Raw genomic sequence first — 17266 nt, 5'->3', positions numbered from 1 at the left:
ATTTTATGTTATTTTTATTTTAATAACATATTTCTGTTATTTTTTCAGCAAAACACTGCTGCCAGCAGGTTTTAGCCATATGATGCCTCTCATTTTGACCTGAGTCTCTATTTGTACCTCCTTTAGCCTTGAAGAAAGCAGCATGGCCTTGAAAGAATGGCTCTCTGCTCAGGAGGAAAAAGTAAAAGAGCTCACTAAAGATGATACAGAACTTGAAGATGTCTATAAAACACTATTAATGCAGAGGTATTGGGGTTTTTGGTCACTTTCTAAGAACTGTCTTCTAAATGAGATAGTTCCATGTTGTTACAACAAATAGATGTTGGTTAATTTATTATTTTTATTTTTCAGGAAACCATTTGACTCCCTGGCTCAGCTGTCAAATTCCTTGGAGGATGCTGGGCTGACAGAATATGAAACCCTTTCAGAAGCTAGTAACCTTATCAGCAGGTACCATGCACTGATAACACATGTCAGTGAAATGGCAGGGAATACTGAGAGACTTCCAGTGGAAGGACAGAATTTTGAAGACCTTGCCCAGGATGTTTCTTGCTGGATCAAAAAGCTTGAAGAGGCTCTTAATAAAATGAGTTCACAAGGAAGTGAGTTGCCATCAGATGAAAGGATTAATCAGATAAAGGTATTGTGTTAAATATATTCCTTTTCACCTCAAGCTAATGCTTGAGGAGTCAGTACCTTCTGAAAGATACTGCCACTGCTCATGGCCTGTAGTTCTGTCATTTGAGCATTTTGTTTATTTGTCAGAACAATATGAGTCTTCTTTGTAGAGAATAATTAATAAGGCAGCTTAATTGTCCCAGACTCTGAAAATTAGATGATCTACCTGTATATGTGTTGGCTATGTAATATATTAGAAGAAGACTTGAATAGCAGTGTGAAAAGTATGAAAAAAAATAATGGTAGAACCTTTTACTTTGTAACCAAAAAAAATTTGTATATGCACTGCTTCTGCTTCTTTTTTAATACAGGAAATCACAAGTCTCAGAGATGAAGGTGAGGCCAAAATACAGAGCATGGTGGCTCTAGGAGACACTGTATTGAGAAATGAGAAAAATAAGAAGGCAGAGGTTCAGCAGACTATTTCTGAGCTCCAGAAAAAGTGGGAAAACCTCTGTCAGCTGGCCACTGAATATAGCAGGTAATGTGGAATTTGCCAAGAGGCAGTGGAGATCACTTACTCCTATATTGATTGTTTTCTTTTCTTCCTGCATCCATTCAATTTACTTTCTGTTCTTTGGGGGCAGAACGAGGTGCCCACACAAACAGTTGTATTTCTGCAGAGTTGTGGAGGGGCAGGTCACAGTTTGGCCTGAATGGTCAGGTGGGGAATAGCCAGAGATACTTTCTGGTGTGGCCATGAATAGCCAGAGAATCTTCTGTGTCCTCTTGTTACTATTGAGCTCTCAGTAAAACCAGCACAGGAGGCGCTCAGGAAGATGGAGTGTTGTGGCTGCGTTGGATCCAGCACAGCAGAATGCAGAGCTATTCACACTGTTAAAAACAGGAGAGGAGGTGCTCTGCATGCCTGAGGTGATGCTCAGGACCTTGCAGGATCAGCCTTGTGAATAGCAGATGCACCACAGGAACAACAGCAGTGAGGAGCTGGAATGGGGAACTTGATGCAAGAGCACTTCACATATGCGAGGCTGTGTTTTGTTTATTTGCCAAAAAATATGAATCTTGAGGGGCAGAACCCAAAACAATGAAGCTTTGTTTTTGTCCTCAATTATCCTGCTGTACTTTACAGAATTATATCCAGACTGTTTATTTGGATTTGTTTGTGTGAGATCATATTTTCCAATGTTGGCATTTAAGTTCCATCTGGAAGATATCTGAGCTCCATCACTAAATGTGAACATACAAATGTTACTTCTGTCTCATTGCATACTTCCTGTGGACAAATGCAACCTGTTCACATGCAGCAGATCAGCATGCATGCTTATAAAGCACACAAAGAGAAATCCAATGTAAAGGTCAGGCAAGTAATCACTGGATTGTACTCTCATACCCCATATTGTGTGTGCTGGTTTTGTTGTCTGTATCTGTAAAACACTCCCCATCCCAACTACATGTGATGAGTTTCTTCTACAGAATATTCCATTTCAGGAGGCTGTCATGGGAAGTCAAGGAAAACAGATTCATAACTATATTGTAGTTTTTTAAACAGAATTTCTGCAATGAAAAGCAGAATACAGAGCATGAGCATCACATCTCAGATGCTAGAAACTGTGGATTTATAGGTTAAGGTTTAAGAGGCTTAGTCATTTGTCCTGCATTTAAGTCTAGTTCATCTGCAATAACTTCTGTGTTTTTTCTCACCTTGAAAATTCCAGTCTGATCAGTAATTTAAAATCTGGGGAAAAAAGTATTCAGTACACTCAAGTTCATTCTAATGGTTGACTAGCTCACACTTTGACATTTTCCAGGTAATCAATACATTTGTTTCTTTAACACTATTAAACACAGCATTTTTTTCTTAGCCCTCAAGAGCAACTTCAGTGCAACAGGGAGCAATATGAGCAAAGCAAAGAAGATCTGAAACAGGCTCTAATGGAACTGGAGAAACAGCAACAGGAGATTTTTGCCCTTCAGCCTGGTTTGGAGGAGAAGCAAATTCAGCTGGCAAACTATGCTGACCTCCTGCAGAAAACAGAAGCCTTGACCTCCCAATTTAGCAAATTGAAAAGCCAGGAGAACCTACAGGGCCACACTGTTGATCCCTGCTTCACAGAGGCAGAATGGTCAGAATTAAAGCACCAACATGAAAATCTGCTCAGCCAACTCCAGGTTAGGACCTCACTCTCTTTCCTTTCCTGTTGGTTGCAGTTCTCACTGTTCAGCTGTGGTGTAATTCTGGTGGGAAGGTTTTGGGTAAAGCTGGGAGTGGAGCAAGTTCCTCTGAAAAAGGGCAGGGAATATCTCCCCCTCTCTCTCTCTGAGGGATAAATACTGAAACAAATGAGACCCAAGTAAATGTGAAGAACATTTTGTACCTGTATAAACAGATTTGGATAGCTATAATATGAAGCATTTGCTCTTACATTAGCTCTTCTTCCTTTGGGAAGGATGAATTTGGAAAACATCTGAAAGATTCTTTTCCAGCATCTTGCTTGTTCTTGGTTTTACCCAAGGTGATGCAAATTGCATTTGTATCCTGTGTGGCATTCTGTCTCTAATGTTTCATCCATTTAAGAGAAAGCATCCTTTTTACAAGTACATTTCTATGAAATGCCACCCCTTCTGTTTCCTTCTATTCATTAAAATTTTGTTCATGATGGAGTCCATGATATGCTGGAAAGAGAGAGCAAGATAGTTTTGTGTTTAACCTGTGGTTAGCCAGATATTCTATGGGAAAAAAGCAAGTTTGTTGTGCTGGTGAGTCCTGGAAAAGCTGTAACAGTCTGTGGATGATTGTTTGAGATAATGGTGGACTAATCCTAGAAACTCCTTGTTTCTAGACCATCATGCAGACATTGGAAAGCCCTGTTCAAGAGGACCAGCAGGTTCAGGATATGACAACAGATCTGAGCACTGAGCTGAAAATTGTCTCTGAGAAGCTTGCTGAGTGTGATGGTCCAGCAATGGAAGAACCATCAGCTGAGCAAAATCAGTGGAAATCACAGGATGGTCCAGCAATGGAAGAACCATCAGCTGAGCAAAATCAGTGGAAATCACAGGATGGTCCAGCAATGGAAGAACCATTAGCTGAGCAAAATCAGTTGAAATCACAGGTATGTTGCAGTTTCTGCGTTACGGAGCCCATCACATCTGTAAAAGAGAACTACTCATGGTATCAAACTAAAAAGCTATAAAACCTTTCTAAAATAAAAAGTATGTAGTGTTTCTTTATTGAGATAATTGTAGGACTCAAAACACTCTTAATGAACTGGGGGGACCTTTACTATTGGCTGAACTGAGGGTTCAAGCATGCAGTTTGGTTAGTTAGGATTTTTGGGTTTTTCTTCTTGGGGCTTAATGAGGAAAGAGATTATTAAATTTGGTATTAGTAAGTGTCTTTAATTTAGCCAGTGTGAAAATTTTTTTGAAAAAAGTCAGTGAGCCAAGGTAATTTCTAAGAAGTGTCCTTCATACATAAATAGATGTTCTTCTGCTCTTTGGCAGAGTGGAAATCAGTCTTGTAGCTGTGAGCATAGAGAGCTGAAATCATGGCTCAGATATGGATCACTGTAATTCCCTGTCCTTCAGAACTTGCTAAACCTCTAAGAAGGAAAAAGGGAGAGGAGGTGAGGGGGGAATTACCTGTTCAGAACTTAGAAGGATCATCATGTACCACCCTGTGTGCTGTGGGATTATTTTATTACCATAATGTTTTTAGCTTCAGGTGTTCTCTGTGCATAAAAATGGCTGATGAAATTGTTGGTTTGGTAATTGACTTTCTGCAGCAAATAGATCTGCATGTACCTTTCAACACGGTTTGTTGTTCAAAACAAGTGTTTATGATTTTACACATTGACTTTAGATCTTAACATTAGGTGTATTGAGTAAAGATACTTTTCAAATAAAATGTTTTCTTCATGTTCAAAGGAACAACAGGGACCTCTTAGGCAAAGTGAAGACATGGCAAAGAAAAGTTTGGTTTTAGCAGAAACTGTTAAACAAAACACCTCTTCACCAGAACAGGAGTTTATTGAGGATGAGATGGAAACACTTCAGAGTGAACACGAAGAAAGACTTGAAAATGTCAAGCAAAAGAAGGAAAATATTTCCAGTGAAGCCCCTGAGTTAAAAGATGAGTTTGGTAATGAAATCCAAAAGGAAGATAAGGCAGATACAATGCTGAAGAGAGAGACACAGATCACTTCTGATACTCAAATCTCTGCAGAGGAGACCCCCACAGCAGTGGAGCTGAAGGAGCCTTTGGAAATGAGTGATGTGAGTTTATTTGTTGACGGTAACAACAATGGAAAGCTGGCTAAAGAGACATCTCAAATGTCTTCTGTGTATTGCATCCTTAATTTCACTGAAGTTAAGCCTCCTGTAAATACAAGTGTATAAATCAAAGAAGTGGAAAGAACTCTCATAACTTTTTATAGCAAGTCTGTAACAAGCCAATAACATATTTAAAACAGCAGCTTTCCTTTTAAATACAATTCCATTTAAATGCATGTCACTTTCTCTTGCCACTTAATAGAGCAGGTATCCTCAGACAGGACACGAAGAGAAGTTGTGGAGATGGGAAAATTGCAGATGAACCTCTCTGCCTAAGAGCTTTGAGAGCTTCTCTTAAACTAGGGAGACTTGTTTAGAAGTGTAGCACAGTGTTTTTCCTGTTTGTTTTCAGAGAGAATATTTTTTATCATTCAGAGATTTGATGTTAAAATACAATGTTTATGGTAACACAAGCAGATTTTCTTTTCTATCTCTTCTCTTAGGGTCAAGATGTAAATGGAAATATGTCTGAGAAAGAGAGGCAGAATGCTCCAGTTCTGGAGGAAAGCAGTGTAGTGTCAGACAGCCCATTACAGGATATCCATCACAGCAAGGACAGATTGGGGCAGGCTGTTCAGGTACCTGACAAATGTGTTTTAATATAAGTCTGTGTATATGTGTGTTGTGTTCATTAGAAATTCATATGCAATCCCTTCAAATTTCTTGGCTTATGGAGGCATGTTTTCCTTATCTGATGAAAGGAATCATAAATTATATTTTCTCCAAATCATCCCCTCAGCCTTGCTCATGTGAAGAGTGCAAGAGATCAAAGTGATGGTCCCTGCAAACCCCCAGGGCTTGGACCCACTTTGTCCATGATGCAAAATCTAGCTGTGATTTCATAAAATCCATCACAGAATGGTTTGGGGTGGAAAGGGTGCTAAAGTTCATCTAGTTCCAACACCCTGCCATGGACAGGCACACCTTCCACTAGACCAGGTTGCTCAGAGCCCCATCCAGCTTGGCTTAGAACACTCCCAGGAATGAGGAATTAAAGAGGTTTCATCACTGCAGGTAATGAGAGGTCACTAACCTGGAACTGCTGATTTTTATGGGACCTCAGGACATTGACACTGTAAAATGTCTTTTAAAAATGTAAATGTGTGCAAAGCTAAGGGAATGATTTGAAGTATTCCCTCATTGACCTGACCATGGACAGATGACCATCAGAATATAACAGTGGGAACTGTCCATAACTGGGATTTCTGGAGAAGGTGCAAGCTCAATAGTTACCAAATGTGTCTAATCAGAAACTTCTAGAACTGTATTAAAAATCATGTGAGCAGTTGCTCCTGTTTGCCCTGTTCTGAAACTGTATCAGAGTGGGTAAGATCCCATTCTGGGATGGCAAACTGCTCTAAGCAGGGGCTTCCAGCTCTCTGGGTTTGGGTTACCTCAGCATTTTCCATCATTCATTAAGCTAAACTGAAGATAGAGTAGACAGATTGTGGAGTGGGAAGTTTCTTAGCAAATTTTGTACTGTGACTTTCACTGATTGTAAACATTTTGCATTTTTCGAATCAGAAGGAGGCTGATAAGGAGAACCCAGATATGGACAGAGCTGACAGGTTCCAAGAGGATGTTCTGGACAGTGCAGATCTTGGTGGTGAGGCAGGTGTTGGTATTGAAGGTGATGAATCTAGGAAGAAAACCCATCCAGCACAGGTAACTGGACATGAGATTACACCAGAGGAGTTGAATTTTGAGGGTGTTTGTATCCAGTTCTGTTGCTGTGGGGATGATGCTACTAAGAAATGAGTGAGAAAAGCCTCAAGTTTACACTGAGCTACTTCAGTCTGATGTGATACTTAAAATGGGGTAACTCACTTAATTCTTTCCTGTACATTTAAAATTGGTATGGAGGGAGGTTTTTTTTATTTAGTGATTGGCTGAGGATCATTCCAAATGATATTGCATTCCAGGTCACCTGGATGTATTGTGAAATCTGGCGACCATTTTGCTTGAATACTGTTGTGCTTGACTTGCTTTCCAGATTCCTTATTTACATATTTACTTTGCATGTGTGAGGCTGCATTTGAGATGCTGTGCCCGGTGTGGTGCACCCTGGTACAAGGGGAATTTTGACTCCCAGAGCAGTGTTTAGGAGCTGGAGCCAGAATGAGTGGGAAGAGGCCAAGTTCCTGTTGGAGATGAAAAGGCTGACAGGGGTCTTGTTGCTGTCATCCCCTCCCTGAAGAGGGGAAGTGTTATAGAGCCAGACTCTTCTCAGAATTTCAGTTTTAGCAAACTCTATGAGATACTGAAACCTCCATCCAACAAATCTCCAGGTTACCCATGGGACTATCCTGCCTGGGTTTCTAAACAACACTCTCTGTCTACAGTGCAAGTCCTCAGGAAAAAGCCAAACCTTTAAAAAAAGCATTCAAGACTGTGTCCAGGACCACGTAATTCAAGGTCCCTGCTTAGAATAATGAAATATGAAGAGTGTAGGTCAGAACATTTGCAATTTATTCTAAAAATTTATAACAAAATTAGAGCACTGCTTCTTATAAGTGGTTTCCTTTGCAATAACCTTGCTCACAATAAATTATGAAGTGTAATTATGGTTTTCCTCATCTACCTATAATTATGGGCTTCATAACTTTCTCATCTCAAGCACTGTAATTACTACTCTGCAGGTTTGATTAGAACTTTTTGATTACTGGTTGCTTTTGTTTTTCTTACACCAAAAGGAGGAACCTAGTGATGTTGAGAATAAATCATATCGAGAAGATGAGGGGCAGGTTCAAGAGAAGCTGTGCCAGAAGGGTCAAGTCCTGGAATCTGCAGCAGCTGAGAAGGATGGTCTGGGATTGAATCCCCCAGCTCCTGCACATGAGGTAACCCACAGCCTGTTATTTCAAGTGAAATATGCCAGTTGTTCAGTTTTTGTTCCCACCTGGCCCTCAGCTGAAGTTGTTTTAAAAGAAGAGACAATTACATCAAAATCAAGACCATTCCATATAGATCTTATTTATGTTCATGATAATTTTGAACTTCATCCAAAGTGCTTGCCACATCATAATTTTCTGTGGGTCTGTTCAAAAGAGAGTTCACCCTGATTTTTAGAGCCATCATAATCAGTCTTTATGATAATTAGAATTTCTCTTCAAACTGTTAAGCAGCACAAACTTTGTTCCATGTTATTACAGTCAGCTATGATAGCTTTTCTATTGTAAGGAAGGCAGATCAGAGAACTGAAATCCAGGAGTGATCCAGCATAAGAAAATAAATGAAATGAAGTAGAGAAAGGAGAAGGGATTCAAGTTGAATTAATGACAAGTTACATTACTGAATGACTTTACTAAGTCTACTCTTCTTTAAGAGTAAAGGAGTTACATCACAAGTGCCCTGTGACTGTTGGACACCACATTCTTAATTTGAAGGTAGGGCTAAATGTAATCTTCCTTATAGGCAGGTCCACAGCTGGCCTGTCCATGGGCAGGTCTTACCTGGGACTTGCAGATCTGCAAAATCTCCCAAGGGTCTTGGGACTTTGAAGAAGTCCCTGCTGACTGGAAGCTGGCAGTGTTATTTTGATTTACAAAAAGGATGTGAGGGAAGATCCAGTAAACTAGACTGTTAGACTAACCTCAATTCCTGGGAAAGTTATGGAGATCATGCTGGGTACTACTGAAAAGCATTTAAGGAACAATGCAATCATCATAGAATCATTTAGGTAGAGAAAGACTTCTAAGACCATCAAGTCCACCATTAACCCAGCACCAAGCTCACCACTAAACCACGTCCCCAAGTGCCACAGGGAGATGTCTTTTAAATCCTTCCAGGGATGGTGACCCACCACTGCCCTGACCACCCTTTCAGTGGAGGAATCTTTCCTAAAATCCAGTCCAAACCTCCACTGGCACAGCTTGAGGCCATTTCTTCCTCTCCTGTCACTTGTTACCTGGGAGCAGAGACCAACCCCCCTTGGCTACAGCATCCTGTCAGGGAGTTGTAAAGAGTGATAAGGTCTCCTCTGAGCCTCCTCTTCTCCAGGCTAAACAGCCCCAGACTTGTGCTCCAGACCCTTCCCCAGCTCCATTGCCCTTCTCTGGACACACTCCAGCACCTCAATGTCTTTCATGCAGTGAGGGGCCCAAAACTGGACACGGAATTTGAGGTGCAACCTCCCCTAGCTGTATCCATGGAGGCAGTGTGCAATGAGAACATCACACAAACAAGCAAAACAAGTACACAGCAAGGTTTTTCTAAAAGTCAGGACACTTCTTTGTGTCTTTTGATGTGTTGATATTTCAGTCTGGTGAAGTGGATTTCCTCCTTTCTGTGTGATAGCTTAGCTCAGTTTTAATGCTTACTTCAGTTCTATGGCACTCCAAAGTCTCTTGAGATTAAATCTTATGTCTGAATTGATACAACTGTTATGGTTATGTACACAGAGAAATTGAAAAGTTCTCCAACTGACTACTTCATGAGTGGCCTCTTCAGTTTTGACTGAAAATAACCAAGAGTTCAAATGAAGAGAGCTATTCTTCTCTGAGAATGTGTACTATGTGCTGTATCTTTCCCACACTTGAAAGCAGATATATTTTGCATAGCTCATGACCCATGAAGGGACAGATGACAGTGTCAGCTTACAGTGATAATTGACTGTTTCTAGTAAAACAGTGTCCAGAGTAGCAATACCTGAAGTTTATCAGACAAGAATTTTTTTACTGTTGCTGGTTTTAGATGTTAGTACCATGGAGAAGCTCACACTGCAGTAATAGCTGTTTATTTGTATGCATTCACTCATATAAATTTTATACATGGAACAGATCATCAGATAGGTATGGGATCATCAGAGACAGATACTGGGAGAAGGGAAATGCAGAAAGATTTTTAAGGGATCCTCATGTAATCCAGCTAGCCTGTGACCTTTCGTTTCTGATGCTGTCTGCAATAGCTGAAGGTGATGTTAAACCTGGCCCCAGCCCAAGTGACTTGTCCTTCTGTCATGGGAATCACAGGCAGTGCCAGGGACTGGCTCTGAAGCCTCCTGATCGCTCCCCACCCTGATTGAGACATGACTCCCTACAGGTCTCATCTTAGCCCAGATTTTGGATAGCACTTGTGACAGTGGCAGCCATGGCTTTGTGTCACAGCCAGGCTGCTTCATGCATGAGCTGCCCTGTGAAGAAGAGCTGAAGAGGTGTCCTGGTGAAGGACACAGCAGTGTTGTTGGGCAGGTGCTGAGCAGAAGGAATGTGGGTGTGAGGACAGGATAAAGTTCCATGAATATGTAAGGAAGAGAGGGAGAAGACACAACAGGCCTTTGAATTTATCAGGAGCAGAGGTGGGTGCAGGGAGGATGTTATTTGAAGGTGAGGATGCCAGAGTTTCACTAGAATTGATGGGCAGAGATTTCAAAGCCACCTGAGCAGTGCTGACAGGAGGGGGGGACACGTGCAGGCGTGGGGGACAGTGATGGAGTTTCCAGTTTCTGGGTCCTGATTGATCCACAGAGGCTGTGGGGGAAACCACAGCAGGATTTAACAGCCCCAGCATGGCTTAAACATGTGAAGCAAAGTGCTGCAGTCAGAAAACTTACTGGTTTAGACCTTTCAGAAATAAGAATCTTGTTTTGTGTTGTAGGACACAGGTGCAGAAGTGGTTGTCCAGAAGGAACTATTTCCTGCAGTGCAAGTAAACAATGAATATTTTGAAGAGGAACAAAAGGTCAATGAGCTGAAAAATGAAGTGGCTGAACTGGATATGGTGCTTATAAATGAACAACTAAAAGAGCTGGAGGTATGGAAACTGCAAAGCCATTCCTCATTTTTAATGTAGTGATACACTGGCAGAATTGTGATTCACTTGGGCAAACCAAAGCTGTTGCCCATAGTGAAAAAATCTGAGTTTTAACTGCACAGTTAGTCAGTTTGTCTGCAGACACCTTGATGCATGTCCATGTAAATCCCACAGTTTGTACTGCTCTTCCAGAGTGCAGTGATACACCTAGGATTGCTTCCATGATGTGCTCCTTTGCTTGGGATGAGCAGGAATATGTTTGTAGGTGAATCAGTATTTAGCTGTATTTTGTGTTGAAAGCTGAGAGTCTTTAAGATCATCCTTTAATCTCTTCTCTCTCTGTGGTGGGCTTGATTGTAGAATTTAAAAGCTGAGCTGGAAACGTGGAAAGCAAAGTCTCTGTGCCATGGTGAAGAAGCAATTCCCAATGGAACAGGATCAAGCAGAGCAGAGCTGCAAACCACAGAGCCCTGCTGGGACAGGCTGCTCCAGGAACTGGAAGCTGTTAAGGCAGTGAAGCAACAACAGTGCTGTTTAATTAATGAATACCAGAAAAATCTCTCTGCTGCACAGTCCTCCATGAAAAATTTGTCAACAGAAAAAGATAACATAAAAATGTAAGTATAGTGGAGGGGTTTGGTTAAGAGGTTGCACAACAAATATGGTTCTACACTGAATTTTGTGACATGCTTCAGTAATGCTCAGACAAGGGTATGGGGTTATATCCACTTCAAGAGAAGTCTTAGAGGTTTGTAAGTTTGTGAACAGAGTTAAGCAGAAGAATTTCTGGTGGCTCGCTGCTATCCTTAAACAACATCTACTCTCTTTATTCTTTAGGCAAAACAGAGTAGTTGCTAGGCTAAAAACCTATAAAAATCCATCTTAAAATACATATTTTTTTTAATGTGGCAGATGTGAAATACTCATTTTTCTTTAGAGACTCCTTAATTCTAGTTTTTTTCTGAACAAAATATCTCTTTATTCTGAAAACTAACCTTACTTGATAGGAAAAAATTCCATGGCAGTAAGTAAGTCTACATTACCAATTCAGAGGTAACCAATGCACAACAAATATTTACTGTGTTTTGTGAATTAGTCTTCAAAACACAGAACTAATTTGTCATGGTAATGTACCAAAATAATTGAAAACATTTAAAACTTATGAAATTGTTAATTTACTGAAAAGAGATCTTAAAAAACATAATAAAAATCCATCTGCTAAATGTATTTTAGGTGGGCATTTTAAAAGACTCCTGGAAACAGAAGATAAGTAGATTCATTTGGAAGAGTTTACCTTGCATGAATGGAAATTTCTCAGTTTTTTTAGAACCAAGTTTTATCTTCATTGTCAACCAGAAATTATTATAAAATGTTAATTCACTTAGAGATGATGTTACACTCTTGCTGATTTTTAAAATGAGGGCTACATTCTAGATGAGTAGACACTGCAATTTTAGAGAATATACAGTAGAACATATCTTTTTTGCACAAATATCTATGAATAGTGAATGCTCTACAGATAAGCAAGAAATAATGATACTGCAGGGGTGGTTGGGGAACTCCTAAGAGAACATTGAAAGATATGCATGATTAAGTGAATAAAGTTAGTGAATTGTGCTCTAAACAGTGAAATTTGTTTTTAAAAAGTCTCTGTATAAGGGGAATTCATTCTTTTTAAACACTACTCATATTTTTTGCCAGGGGTCCCATGAACAACACAGTTCTCCTGGAAAAAATTAAGGCATGCATAGAGTCCTTACGGAAGGAAAGAGATGTCTTAAACCAGCTGCAAAGTCAGCAAGAAGTTTTATCTCAGCATTTGACATGCATGGATAAAGTGTTGACAGAGAGCCAAATGAGGCAGCTGGAGCACTGGTGGCAGCACATGGAACAAACAGTGCAAAAGAAACATGATCAGGTTGTGGCAGAAATTGATGAATTTAATCTGCTTATGAACAAAGCACGGGATATCCAGAGGCTGATACAGGAACAGTATTTGCAAGCAGAGTTACATTCCTCAGCTGCAGGAAAAGCCAAAGACCCTCTCATTTGGACCACAGAGCTACAGGACATTAAACATGGTCTTTCTCTATTAAAAAGGAGGATTGAGCTGCAGATGAAAAGAATTTGGAGTGATCAAGAGAAGGTGGCTTTGGAGAACTCTATACAGGATTTGCAGAGCAAACTGGAAGCATTATCAGCACAACAAACTCCTCAAGAGGATATTCAGACCACTGGTCCTGCTCTCATGAAACATGAAATGATGAAGAGGCTGAAAGAAAATATTTCCTGGGTCAAAGACTCACTGTCCCACCTTGATCAGAAAGCAGCACTTTTCCCCAGTGATGTCAAATCACAGATCAGAAATTGTCAGCTTATGAACACAGACATCCTGAACAGAGAACCTGTGATTGTATCCCTGGATTATGGGCTCCAGCACATCCTTCCCAGCTTGGATCCAGAGGAAGTCTCTGATATGACCTTCCTTTTACAAACGTTGAAGAATTCATACAAGGCTCTTGTTTTAAAATCTGCTCAAAGATTGCAGCACTTGGAGCTCCAGCTGGAGGAGAGGCAAAGACTCACTGCAGAAATAGACAAAGTTCACTCTCAGCTTTGCAAAGCTGAGCTGATGGCCAGACCTGACCCAAACCAAAACAGCAGCTGCTCAGAGCTGGTGAGCCAACAAGCCATTCTAAAGGAGATGCTAAAGGACATACAGGAAATAGAAGAGCTTATCTCATCCCACTGTAAAGAGAGTCAGGTCACAGCTGGGCAGCTGAGCCTGTCTGAACAACTCTTCTTGATTGATCAGTTAAGGAGTCTGAAGAATAGAGCAAGGAAGACACAGAGGCAAATTCAAAGTAAACTTCATGAAGTAGAACAAAAGACGGCTGTCTCCAGAGAGTTTGCTGAAGGAATAGCTTCATTGCAGCAGGATCTTGATGACCTGCAGGATGGTGAAATGAACCTGAAAGATGATGAATTAGTAGGTGCCAAGCAGGGTCTGAAGGACAAATGCAAAGCACTGAAAGAAAAAATGTTAGCTTTTCAGTCAAGTTTGTCACAAGTAATGAAGTACAAGGAAATATTTGAATGTGTAGGTCTGAAATGGGACTCACTGCAGCTGGATGAATTGCAAACTAAATTTTCTGAAATTAAAAATAAAATTAAAGAGAAAATAATACACTTGGAAAATATTGTTAGAGAATGGGATAAGATTCAAGGATTGCTAGATGAAATCCAGACTGTGACATCCACTGTAAGAAAAGAAGCTAATATCCTAAATGATAGCTCCAGCTCTTCTCCTGCTGAGAATGTCATATCTGCACAGATTCTATTGCAGGCAGTTCAACAAATCTTGTACTTAACCCAGGAGGCAGCAAATCAAATAAACAAAAATGAGGTCTTTGATACATCCTTCAAAGAATCTAAGAGGAAAGAAATAAAGTGCCTGGAGAAAAACGTTGAAGAATTAAAGCAGTTTCTTCAAAACTTGGTCTCTGGGCTACAGAGTGTAAACAAGAAAGGTAGCCAGGATGAAGCAGAAAATATATTCCACATCATAAGGCATATTCAACTAGAACTCCAGCAGCCACTTGTGGTAGACATAAATACAATGCAGGATGAAAAGCTGCGATGGGAAGCAATTCAGAATATGATGGAAGGAAAGTTTTCTGCTCTTAAATGTATAATGGAAAAAGAGAGGGAAAAACAAGAAGAGAAATCTCCTACTGCTGCTATAGAATTAAAGTTAGAGACACTGCAAGGCTGTGAAGCACAACTGAAGGCAGACATTGCTGCCCGTGTTGTAAGTATATTTAATGAAAGTGAAGCATTGACATATGCCTTTCCCCAAGAATTAGATTAGGTGTCTGACTGTGGCATTTTCATGACTCACATCCTCATTTATTCTAACAGCTGAATTGGCCTGTGATCACATCTCCACATTGGTGGATAGGATGGGAATCATGACAGAAACTAAGGACACAAAGAAAGTTGTGTTCACTTTGATTATGATCAATCAGTGGGGATTAGCACAAGAAAAGAATGGTAAAGAGGAGGAAGGAAGAGGCTGTGTTGAAATATTCAGCTGAAGAGAGACTGGATGCAGTCATCTTGTGAGGCAACATTTTCAATAGTGAGAATGATAAAAAATCCAAGCACCTTGTTTCTACTGTAAAGAGAAGCTTTAGCAGTTGGGAGTGACCAAGAAGCACAGGTCAAACCAATGTGATCAGGAATGGTGAACATAATTCCTGTTCTGAGGGCCATAAACACATGGGTTACAGCACTGCTCTGTGACTACACAAGTAGCAAATGTGTTTGCCACATGTCCTCCCTCACCTCCTCAGGCCAGTGCTGGGAGAGTTGGTCTCAAAGACAGCCAAGTGTAAAATTTTAAGACGATGTGGTGATCCAGAGGAGCACAGCAGCATTATTTTATTGTTCCTTTCTCTTTTTAATGCTTTCAGAATGCTCTGGAGGAGGCATGCAGGGCTGGTGAGCTTTACACCACGGCCCTTCAGAGGGCTGCCAGGTTCCTGGAGGACTGTGAAGCTCCAGCCCAGGCTGCTGCAGCAGAGCTGTGTGGCTCAGTGGAGATCTGTCAGGCTCCACACTGGAAAGAGGAAGAGTTCAACTCTGCAAAGGCTGACTTAGAAAACCTGCACTCCAAGCTGAAAAACCTAGTGAAGCCAGAAGACCAAGTATGTCTGGAAAATGCTGTAAGAGAACTGGTAGAAAGGAGTTTGGCATTAAGGAAGAAGGCTCAAAGAAGGGAAGCTGATGAGCAGAGGTGGGTTTAAGAGATCTCCATAGATCTTGTTCTTTATTGTGAGAAACTTGGCCAAAAATAAATCCAGTGTTGTTTCTGCTCTGATAGAAATTCAGGTAGTCAGAAATTTCAACAGGAAGAAGGGTAAGCATTCCTGTTGTTCTCAGGTGTGCTTGTTAAGGAAGGAAAATTGCCAGACAAAAGCCATATTGCTACCAATTTACAGTGCAGTCACTTCTTGTATATTCCAAAATGTGGGGCTTGAGTGGGAGTCACAGAGTGCCAGAATCAGAAAAAAGCACATTTCTAATCTGTAGTGCAGTGCTGGTGGAGGTCAGAATAGTTTTCTGAGGATCCCTAATTCACGTCTTCCATAGGCTGTTCTGGTGGCTTGGGAAGGTAAAACCCAAACAAGTCACAGGCTGTAGTTTCCTTCCTTCAGGTACAGAACAAATCTGGAGGGCCTTCAGATACATGCATAGAAAAAGTTTGGGAGAGAGAGTAAAGGATTTTTAAACTGCTTGATCATGTTCCAGTGATCAGTACCTCAGGGATCAAACCTGAAGTGTTTACCAAATGCTAATTGACTATAACTTGGAAACAGTCAGGACTAGTAGTTCAAAAGGGTTTTTTTAAAACTTTTATTCTGTTGGGCATTGTGGTTGGAGAGAGGAACAACAATAACAAATTTTAATTGATCCATTCATTGTTTCATGCAGGTATTTTGAAAAACACAAAAGCTACACAGAAACCAAAGATAAAGTGTGTGATAATCTTAAGAAACTGGAAAAGATGCTTAGACAGTCTTTGTCTAAGATTCCAGTGTCTTATAAAGAAGCTTTGGAGCATTTGGAAGAAAGCAAGGTAAGAAAGGGTCTGAAGAAGTTGAAAAGATCATGCAAAACTAATGCAGCTATGCATACCATGTGACATCATAGTAGGGAGAAGTGGAATTCTTTATCCTATATTTATGTATATATAAAACCACAGAATGTATTAATGTATTAATATATTTATAGTCTTGTTAAAGACCAGGTATAATAGATAATGTGAAATAAGTATATCTTATTGCTCTAGAAATGAGACATTTTATTTACTCTATCTTTCTCCACAGTCTTAGCCAACAGAACTCCCTCATCATGACCATATTTTACCACCTCAGTAGAGTGATTGCCATTTTCCTAGAGGATCCTAATCATGTTACTGAGTACTTCATTAGTACTCCTGACTGTAGCATTTTATTTGTTGATGTGTTTGTTTTTCCTGTAAGATTCTAGTCTCCAGCATTGACTCTGCTGAAGAGGATCTGGTGAAGCTGAGGCAGATCTCTGGAGAGATGATGAGGTTATGCAGAGGAAGTGACAGAGCCCTGGGCAGGATTGTTACAGTGCTGTGGGAAAACTGGCTGGGTTTGCTTGAGGCAGCCAAAGGGCTGGAAATTACCTGTGAAGAACTAAAGCAGGAATGGAAATTCATCAATGAAGAGGTGAGTTGTACAACATCTGTTAGTTTGGGGGGGAGTCGAGAGGGGACTGTGAGAACAATGGCGTGTAAAGGGCTGAGATCAGGGCAGAACATCATTTCCCACCCTTTCTTGAACCCAAAGTCAGAAAAGGTGGGGATATTTATTCAGTCCTCTGAACCCAGAGCAGCTCTGCACAGGGTTACATGCTTTGTTAAAGCAAACTCAGAGGTTTTGTCACTCTTCAAAGGTTCAAGATCTGACTGTGTAATTCCCAGGAGTTAGTCACCCATGTGAGTAAATAG

General features: G+C 40.5%; 1 protein-coding gene across 1 annotated transcript in view; it reads left to right on the top strand.

Annotated features, from left to right (window-relative positions):
• The window catches only part of SYNE2 (spectrin repeat containing nuclear envelope protein 2), a 158870-nt gene that overhangs the window by 46768 nt on the left and 94836 nt on the right, over positions 1 to 17266 (top strand). Inside the window, exons 38-52 of the mRNA XM_066551868.1 lie at positions 127 to 246; positions 352 to 640; positions 990 to 1159; positions 2502 to 2808; positions 3480 to 3653; positions 4567 to 4914; positions 5415 to 5549; positions 6496 to 6636; positions 7665 to 7811; positions 10567 to 10722; positions 11083 to 11339; positions 12424 to 14533; positions 15198 to 15520; positions 16219 to 16363; positions 16770 to 16985. Of these exons, the coding sequence (XP_066407965.1) occupies positions 127 to 246; positions 352 to 640; positions 990 to 1159; positions 2502 to 2808; positions 3480 to 3653; positions 4567 to 4914; positions 5415 to 5549; positions 6496 to 6636; positions 7665 to 7811; positions 10567 to 10722; positions 11083 to 11339; positions 12424 to 14533; positions 15198 to 15520; positions 16219 to 16363; positions 16770 to 16985 (5038 nt within the window). The remainder of the gene's footprint in view (positions 1 to 126; positions 247 to 351; positions 641 to 989; positions 1160 to 2501; positions 2809 to 3479; positions 3654 to 4566; positions 4915 to 5414; positions 5550 to 6495; positions 6637 to 7664; positions 7812 to 10566; positions 10723 to 11082; positions 11340 to 12423; positions 14534 to 15197; positions 15521 to 16218; positions 16364 to 16769; positions 16986 to 17266) is intronic.

This window comes from Molothrus aeneus, chromosome 6 (genome assembly GCF_037042795.1).
Source record: "Molothrus aeneus isolate 106 chromosome 6, BPBGC_Maene_1.0, whole genome shotgun sequence".
NCBI lineage: Eukaryota > Metazoa > Chordata > Aves > Passeriformes > Icteridae > Molothrus > Molothrus aeneus.
The sequence above is the reverse complement of the archived record's forward strand: the minus strand, read 5'-3'. Positions and strand labels throughout refer to the sequence as shown.